We start from the raw sequence: 9,609 nt of genomic DNA, 5'->3' as shown, positions 1-9,609 counted from the left end.
ATTTACAATTTCCAAGTATATTTACAATTTAAACAAATTCATCACTTAAAAAAAAAGTATGTGTTTACTTCTAAGCATAAGAAAAAAAAACAGAAAGATTAAATATTTTTTAGTATAAATTGTGTGAGGATATTAAAATTATAGTAAAATTATAGTAAAATTTTAGTATATATTTACACAGAAAGAACAATTGTATTAAAGTATTTAAAAATTTAGCCAAATACAGATTTAAGAATAATTTTATTGAATCAAAATAATTACTAATAACTAGTAGGAATCTCAAATATAATGAGCAATGTTGCAAAAAATTTTCTAGCTTGAGAGTCCTATACATTGTTTTGATTGTTCAACAACGTTATTTTCAGACCTGTATCTAGCTAAATTTTTAGATGCTTTTATTTTTTCAATTATTAATCGTGTATCAATAATCATTATTTAACATACAATATTATTCACCGATATTCTTTCCTTTCTCTCTCTCTTTCTCTCTCTTTCCTACAAAAAGTGGGGATATTCTTAAAACTGAATATTCTCGTCACTGAAACGCAATACAGGACCACAAGAAGGTCATGGAGAATTTATGCACTTCCTCCACGACGCACGAAAAAGAAAATCAAGAGTAGAGCCAACGCCTTGACGACCCTTCGTGAGTTTTATCGACTCACGACTTTATCCATGAACGTGTTACGTGAACCGAGAATGTTTTCGAGTAACTGTAGAGAAGACGATCTAGCGAAACACATCATGACACTCAATAAAGTTTGAAAACACCAAGAGATTAGGCATTTCCACTGATATTTACATTCGTCTTCGAGGTGTCCCGCGATATCGATCGGAATCTTCACTAAATCGAATGAAACTCCTCACAAATATGTTAGAGAAAAGATCACAGAGGTTTCACGTCGTTTCTTCCTATAGAAGCGCGGACGGAGAAGCGACGCGAGATGAGCCAACGCCTTCGTATTTAGCCTCGTGATCGTTATCGACTCGCAGAGCCTGATACCTGGGACGTGTCCTTAAGCAGAGATCCTCCCGGAACGAGACGACAATGTCAGTGACGAAGAATTAGATTTTACGTCCAGCGATATCCGGTTTTCCTTCTTGAGGGTGGAGGCTGCCGCGGCAACGCCTCTTCTGTCACGTCAACGTTAGGTACGAGAAGTAAATAGGTAGATATGCGAAGAGAGAGAAAGAGAAAGAGAAAGAGAGAGAGAGAGAGAGAGAGAGAGAGAGAAAGAGAGAGAGAGAGAGAGAGAGAGAGAGAGAGAGAGAGAGAGGGAGAGAAAGAAAGAAAGAAAGAGATAGCGAGAGAGAACGGGTCACGGTTAGAGGTACACGTCGCTCCCTCGTCGCGAAGCGGTCACGGGGAGACGCGGAAAGCGGAAGCGGGAGCGGACGGAGAGGTGCGACTCCGCCTAGTCGCGCGCGCGAGAGGCACCTCACCCTGGGTAAACACACTGCGGGATGCACCACTACCACCACCACTACCATCACCACCAACGGCACCACTACCCACCACCACTACTAAAGCGGCACCGGTGTACGTACGATCAACGCCCCGCCACCCACCACCTTACCGAAGGGAGAGAACGTCTCTCCTGTATTTCCTGCCTCCGTCGTATTTCCGTTTGATTCCTTTCTTTCGACGTCTCTAATTGTCTATCTATCTATCTATCTATCTATTTCTCTTTTTGCATTCTTTTCTTTTGTCTTTCTCTCTCTCTCTCTCTCTCTCTCTCTCTCTCACTCTTCATCTTTCTATTTATCTACTACATCCTTATCCTTCACCTGTCCGCGTGACGATGACTCACACTCACCCACACGGCGACGCTTCCTTAGCTACCTGAACACCCGGTTGAACAGACCGGCCGCTCCCGAGAGAGGAGCCCTGGCCTGGTGCCACACGAGCTAGAGTCCTTTTGCGATGACACACCACCACCGCGGCGAGGAAAGACAAACGGAGAACAGTTCAGAGAGGAATGCTGAAAGCGCCGTGCGCGACAGTCGGAGAGAAGGTCGTGGGCGGCGGCGGCGACGACGACGGCGACGACGGGGTACGGGGACGGCGGGGTCGGGGTTACGTGGCCCCCGCGGTAGCCTGAAGGAAGGGGAGAGACGGTCCGAAGGAGAAACTGGGATGAGGACGGTATCCACCCTATTTTCAGAGGGAGAGGGAAAGAAAGAGGGTAAGAAATAGGGAGACAGATATAGAGGGAGAGGGACGATTGTCGCGAAACCCACCGGGACAAGACGCGACGTACGATCAGAGAATACTACCCGGGTGCCGCTCCCGAAGGCACCCCCGTCACAGTTGTTGTCGCTGTAGTCGCTACTGCTTCTGCCGCTACCTCCTCGCTCGCTGGCTCGTTCTCTCCCCCTCGGCTGCCGTGGCTGGCGACGGGCCTCACCGTGCGATCACGCTTCCGGTCTTTCGCGGGAAATCCTCGCAGACGACGTAGCCATGGATACTGCAGGATCCGGCAGGGAGAGGCGACTGCCCCGTCGCGCGCGCACCTCCGTTCACCACCCGCCTTGTCCCCGCTGCGCGCCACCACCCTCAGCGCCAACCCCTCCTGCCTCCGCCGCGATGCGCGCTCCACGGCCGAAAATGTCAATATCCTCTCTTGCGCTGCGCCCGCGATGTCTCCCCTCCTCGCGCGACCACCCACCCCCGTCAAGCCACGATGTGCCGCGCCGGTGCGCCCCACTACACTACGCGCCCTCCGTATGCCGCTCCCGTCATCCTCATCTCCCACCAACCCCCTTTTCACAACTCCATCCGCTTCCTCCTTCTCTCCGTTCTCCTTCATCGTAGTATCCCTCAGCGATCTCCTCTCTCTCGCCCCCCCCTCTCTCTCTCTCTCACTTCGCCAAGACCACCCCTTACCGACTCAGGGGTGAAACTGTGATCGAGGGAACCCTTAAGGTGTTGTTATACAGAAAGAAACTTAATAACAGGAATAACTTCGGGAATGAGAAAATATCTCGTCGTATATAGACGTTCATTACTAATTTGAGATATATTTTGATTTATGGAGGTTTATATTGCGAGAGTTCCCCTGTTTCGTACGCATCCCCCGGCTTAAACACGATCCTGCGACTCGCGCCCTTTCGCATCGCCGCTTTCGCCGCTCGCTCGCTCTGTTTCCCTTCGCCGTCGAGATCTCGTAACCGTTTTCCGTTTTTTTCCCTTGGGGCGAGAAACGGGTCATGGCGAAAGGCTGGTCTCTCCTAGGGACTTGTTCTTTTCCTATCTTACTCATGAAAATATACTTTAGTTATCTTTCCATCCTAATAAACGCGCATGGATCTCTATCGATCGATCCCACGTTTTCCGCTTATGTGAGGTCTACAATAGAAGTCGTGGCGGTCGTAGGATCTTAAATCGTAGAAAATTGACCAATCATAGTCGATTATGCTTCTCATATTCGACTGTGAGTGGTTATTTTTTTACGACTTAATCCAAGCAGAGCAACAAGCCACGATAACGTCAAAATGACATTAAAACGAATCGGAAATGATTGAGAACTTTTAATGATCATTTTGGAGTCATAATGACTTATTGTTCTGCTTGGAAAAATTCTACGACCGTTACGACTTTTATTGTAGACCCCGCGTTATCATATAACCACGCAGGGAATGAGATCGGCGTTCCCATCCTCATCCTCGTAGCTGTCAAGCCGACGCTTGACGAGTAATCATAGCGATCGGCGATCGATGCGAGGCACGCGCGCACTAGCTATCCGGAGAGAATCCTCTTGTATCCATCCCGCAATTTTACTTCGCCGTTTAATCGCCTAATGCCAGTGCAATCTCACGTGCAATTTGATGAGCGCATCTACTGCTTTTTTCCATTACAACAAATGAAGATGTCTTTAACTATATAATAACATTTAGTAATAATTTGCATTTTGTGTACAAACAACCGAATTGAATATTTATTAGAATTGTATTCTAATAAATATTGCTATAATTCTACTTTCTTTCTTACTGTCTAGTTTTCTTTTCTTCATTCTCCACTTGATGACCACAAGCAAGGAGTGGCAGCGAAGGTAATAAAAGTGCATCACGTCTGACCAGAAACGTACCTCTTCCACTTGCAGATCAACTTGAAGTTTCTCAACTTGGGAAATGGTTCCTATAAGAAACTTTTTATTTAGAAACTACAAAATGTGGAGTTATTTTAAATCATATAAACATAAATATAAACTAAACATAAATAGAAATAACTATAAATTATGTAAACTTTAAATAAATTTGCCAATATTGTTATATATTCATATTGGAAACTGTAAAGAAAAACTTCTAAAATTATGGTTATTGATTTCAACAGGCGTTCATTACATCGATGCAATAATATATTGATTTTCATTTGCTGATTTATTCTACGTCACGCTGCTCCATTTGTGATAATAAAATTTTCTATCGTTATTCTATTTCAAGAAAATGAACAGAGAATACTATATATGTAAGATTTTTACGAGAAAGGAATCATAAGAGTAGCGAATCATATAGAAAATCCTTCTTCAGGGTGTCCAGCAATATCTGACAAATAAAATCTAATCAATTTAAAAGATTATTTCAGGATATTTCAGGAAAACATTTTAGTTTTTCTAGGTCAAGTAATTTTCATTAATTTTAATCAATTTTTATTGATTCGTACATTATAATATATATATTTTGTATTTTAGTCAGGATTCTATACAACTAATTAATTAAAAGGCAAACAAATTTTGAACAATATTATTTAATGATTTATAAGTAATATCAAACAAACATTTAAATGACTGCAATTTCTTTGCGATATTCTATTTTAGAATTGTAAATAAGTCCAAGTTTTTTTATTAGTAATTTGCCTTATTACATTTTTGAGGGAGGGCTTATATATTTAAACACAATTTTTCTTAACTTATCACAATTAAATATCACCTTATAAAATTATTAATTTGTCGGTGCTTCATTAAATTTTTAATTTAATATTCAATATCAATTTTTAAAGCTTTATCTAAAATTATCCTAAAATTCATTCTTACTGATTAATTCTTGCGCACGCGCAGAAAGTATTATATATATATTTTTTTTCTCTTTTCATGGTCCAATTTTTTTTTAATGAAAAAATTACAAAGTTTTAAGTCAGTACTGAAATTCCAGGAATTTTTCAGGATTTTCCAGGTTACATTAAAATCCAGGACAATTCCAGGATTCAAGGACATTCAAGGATCGTTGGATATCCTATTCTCTTCTTTTCCTGTTAAAAGGTACTCGTTGATCTGCACTTGAAGGTGGTTTTGACCAATAACGAAAAGTATAGATCCTGGAAAGCACTCTATCCAAGAATGGATGATATTCGTTTCTTTACATTAATGTCAGAAATATCGAGAGATGCTCTTAGAATATATGGCAGCCGGGTTGTGGAACTTTTGAAAACTATAACTGCATAAAACATCGGAAACACTTCATCGATTTAAAAAAATTTTTTTATATTCTATAAGTAACAGCCGTGCAACGGAACTTCCTTCTCCTCCTCCTTTTTCTTCTTCTTCTTTTTTCATTAATGGTTTTCCCACAGGTGTTTCGGCCACATATGTTCATATATGTTGATATAAACGTGTTCTATATGATATAAACGTGTTCTATATGATATAAACTTCTTCTTATTTAACCAATTCTGAAGTTTTATCTTTGATATTCATTCGCAAATAACAGCGTCTCAGCTGTGAGTCAATCACATTCTTGCATTGGTATGCCAATTCCATCTCTCAAAAGATCAGCAAAATAGTAAATACTTAAACGAGAATTTTAATTTAAAAGTTTATTTATTTAGTTTTTCATTATATTAACATCTTTCTAATAGGATACCAGATTGAGCATCAAATTATGAAATTGATTATCAATTTAATTTGTGACAGTATTGTAGTAGTTTGACTGCGTTTATAAGTTTGAAAAAATTTCGGCGCGCAGTTCAAATAACTACACATATTTAGCATATTGATCGTAAATTGATATAAATTCACCTAGAAATTATTTAAAAGCATCAAAAATCCAGATTTCTCTATTCCATATTCCATATGCGCAGTAATGCTCAGTAGTATTTTTCTACAAAATTTTAACATCCTAAAAGACATTTTAAGATGTCTATTGGATAAAGACAGAATAAAATTTGTTCCTCCAGAAACTTCCAAATGATATCTAAATATCTCCTAAGTTTTTTTAAAAACGTACTCTGGATGTTTGAAAATCCTTCGACATATACATCTGTAGGATGTACCTGCGACAATTTTTACTGGGTGGAATATTCTATTAAATAACGTGATAATATATCCCAAACAGAACAAAAAGTCACGATAACGTCAAAATGATATTAAAATGAATCGGAAATGATTGAAAAATGACTTTTAATGATCATTTTGGAGTCATTTTGACATCATTTTGATATCACAGGGTGGTATTTATAGTTCTTATATTTAAAACCGTCTTAAGGTACAGTTTTAAGAAGTCACGAATCAATCAGAGGGCCGTATTAGCGACATTACTTAAAACAGTCTTGAAATAATTGAAACTACGAATATACCGTTCATAATGACTTCTGTTATTCTGCTTAGAATTACTAAATATGTAATCGTTTAAAATATTTATATGTTTTTATATTTATCTTTGCTAATTTCGTGTATAACAACTTCTAGTGCGCACTAATCTAATATAATGCAAGTGACCGAATTTGTTATAAGAAAAAATTATATACGTTTTTATTTTTGAATGCAAGAGTGAAAAAAGACGAGACCTTTTAAATCGATTCGAGTGACACGTGATCATACGGGGCAGCAGGTCGTTTATAGCATCTTCTTGACGATGTATGTATATAAAAAAAAAATACACAACTTCGTCCATTTTAATTCATTATCATCTTTAATTCTTTCGTCTATCTTCTTTCTACAGCTGTACAATTCTAATAACGCAACATGGATTAAAAGTAAACACGAAAACCTAATCAAAGGAAAAACTTCGTGTTTACACGTGACTTCCTAACCTTCAATATTTGTACAGTACAGTTCTCGCGAGAGATGCTGCAGAAGGCGATTTTAAGATTAAAATGCACTGTTCAAACGGAACACCTTCGTTCTTTGTCGACCAACTTAAAGGAGAATCTGGACAGGATGCAAGCCTGGCAGATACATTCGTATAATGGCCTGGAGAATCTACGACTCTGTAATATCAGGATGCCGGTGATCACAAAGCCCACCGACGTTCTGGTGAAGATCGAAGCTGCTAGCGTGAATCCCATCGATGTTGCCATGACGGGTATTCTATTCCTACTTCATTGTACATGCATCTTCAATCTTGAAAGTAGCATGCATGTGAAATGATATATGATTAGAAATCAAATATTACTGTCTGTAACTCTAATCGCCTTTAATATTGATAAAAAACTAGGTTTTTATGGTCCAATGTTTTTTTTTACTTCTTTCCTAGTCTAATTTGGTGTCCGATTGTGTCTTTTAAAGAGTTTGGATTCTAAAAAATCTAAAAAAATTCTGGTATTCTCTTTCAACATTTAATAACATGATTTTATAATAATATGATCCAAAATTTTATTTTTTTGTTATGTGTCTGAATTTGAGATAGAATAATATGAAATTGAAAATTTACCTGCGTCTTGAAAGACTTGGTTGGACTACAGAGAGTTAGTATAGTATAGTCCTAAAAATCTAAGGATCCCATTATGCTCGTAATACTCGCATCAATTGTCCTTATTTAACTTTAATAAATAACAAGAATTCTAAGAGTATGAATTACAACCAAAGTCTAAGAATTACAATAAAAAAGGTAAACTTTATTATAGATGGCTATGGTAATACTTTCCTGAATGTCCTACGCAAAACCAAGAATTTGTCCTTTAGAACATTGGGAGAATTGGATTTGCCATTGACATTAGGTAGAGACTTCACAGGGATAGTTGTATCAAAAGGATACAATGTAGGAGACAGGCTTGAGATTGGCAAAGAAGTTTGGGGAGTGGTTCCAATTGAACAACAGGGCTGTCATGCAAATTACGTTATTGTTGACAGTAGTTTAGTAAGACATGTTTCATTCTTAATATATTAAATAATTTAATATATTATTTGACAAGCCAATATATGACTTGCAATCATCGCGATACTTATTTTTTTTGCAAGGTAAATCCACGCCCTCAGAAACTGTCTTATATTGAAGCTGCAAGTATCTTGTACGCTGGACTGACTGCTTGGTCTGCACTGTGGATTACAGGAGGGCTATTTTACAAAATGGCGATAGCTGTGGAAATGAACAAACGTGTCCTGGTCATGGGAGGCTCGGGAGGAGTCGGTACTTTAGCTATACAACTGCTGAAAGCTTGGAATATGCATGTAAATATTTAATCGCATATATTGAAGTCTGTAGAATATGAAACATTAAAATTTGTTTAGGTAATTAGCACATGCAGTAGCGACGCTGTAGAGATGCTACAAAATTTAAATGCTGATGTTGTCATTGATTATAAGAAAGATTGTGCCGATGCAGAAATTATTTCAGAAGGACCGTAAGTGATTTTATATTAAACTGAATTGCATTGTGTGTAAATAAATGCTGTATCGTTCATTTGCTATAACTAAAAATTGTTATTTTTGAAATCGTTTACAGAAAAAGAAATATAAAGAAACGGAAATACAAAGAAAAACAGAAAGAATATATTTTATAAGAATACACTTTTAATTTTCTATCATTGGCCATTACACCAAAATTGCATTTCAAAATTAATATTACAAAATTTCAATGATTCAAAATATTCAAACATTTTCTGAAAAACTAATTTTTTTATTAGTGTTGTAGCAAATGAGCGTATATGTACAACTGTCATATTTGCAGGTATGACATAATCTTAGACTGCGCCAAACTGGGACCGGAATATGTCAGAATGAAAGGATATCCACATGATAATTACATAGCATTAAATTCACCAATGTTAAACAATTTTGATCATCATGGGCTAATTTTGGGAATGGCGAAAAATCTCGGAGATCTTCTAAAATTTAATATTCCAAAGGCAGAAAATAAAAGTTGGGTTAAGTGGGGATTTTTTATACCTTCCCAAACAGGAATTGACGTTCTCCAAAAGCTTGTAGAAAATGAAGAAGTATGTTCAGGAATTCCTGAATTTTATTATACTAAAAATTCTAATATTGTATTTTCTATTCTTTGGTTCGCAGATCGTACCTGTCATTCAACAGGTATACTCTTTTCAAGATTTGCCACAGGCATATGAGAGACTGAAGCAAGGACACTTACGAGGCAAACTAGTTATTGACATGAGATAGTAAATTAAATTAAATATATCAATGTCTATATAAAATTAATATATTTTTTACAAATAATATTTAGTAACAATTAATATAATTGTTTTACCTAATTTCTACGGTTTTTGTTATATTTTTCACATCCTGTATATCATTACCAAAAACCTTTTCTGTAACTTCTGTCCAACAGCTTGTCGCAAGTTCCGTGGCCCTTTCTGTACCTTCTTTCAAAACCTCGTCCAAATAGGCGGGTTCTCTGGTTAATCTCAATATATCTTTACGAATTGGAGATAATTTT

The 9,609-nt window shown here is 37.5% G+C and overlaps 3 protein-coding genes across 4 annotated transcripts in view; 1 reads left to right on the top strand and 2 right to left on the bottom strand.

Annotated features, from left to right (window-relative positions):
- LOC108754522 overlaps positions 1-1,987 on the bottom strand; it is a 45,065-nt gene extending 43,078 nt beyond the window's left edge. For both annotated transcript variants that reach the window (XM_018496899.1, XM_018496900.1), the window contains exon 1: positions 1,818-1,987. The gene's annotated coding sequence lies outside the window, so the exon portion shown is untranslated. The remainder of the gene's footprint in view (positions 1-1,817) is intronic.
- Positions 1,988-6,668: 4,681 nt separating this feature from the next.
- LOC108754439 (reticulon-4-interacting protein 1, mitochondrial) lies at positions 6,669-9,332 on the top strand. Its single transcript, XM_018496711.1, has 7 exons — positions 6,669-6,851; positions 6,937-7,299; positions 7,841-8,073; positions 8,175-8,384; positions 8,445-8,557; positions 8,884-9,151; positions 9,225-9,332. The coding sequence occupies exons 2-7, from the start codon at positions 7,062-7,064 to the stop codon at positions 9,330-9,332; spliced, it is 1,170 nt and encodes a 389-aa protein (XP_018352213.1). The 5' UTR covers positions 6,669-6,851; positions 6,937-7,061.
- An 84-nt stretch (positions 9,333-9,416) lies between these two features.
- LOC108754392 (tryptophan--tRNA ligase, mitochondrial) overlaps positions 9,417-9,609 on the bottom strand; it is a 2,036-nt gene continuing 1,843 nt past the window's right edge. Inside the window, exon 6 of the mRNA XM_018496645.1 lies at positions 9,417-9,609. This exon is cut by the window's right edge and continues 32 nt beyond it. Coding sequence (XP_018352147.1) covers positions 9,417-9,609 — 193 coding nt within the window.

This window comes from Trachymyrmex septentrionalis, unplaced genomic scaffold (genome assembly GCF_001594115.1).
Source record: "Trachymyrmex septentrionalis isolate Tsep2-gDNA-1 unplaced genomic scaffold, Tsep1.0 scaffold8, whole genome shotgun sequence".
Taxonomy (NCBI): domain Eukaryota; kingdom Metazoa; phylum Arthropoda; class Insecta; order Hymenoptera; family Formicidae; genus Trachymyrmex; species Trachymyrmex septentrionalis.
The sequence above is the reverse complement of the archived record's forward strand: the minus strand, read 5'-3'. Positions and strand labels throughout refer to the sequence as shown.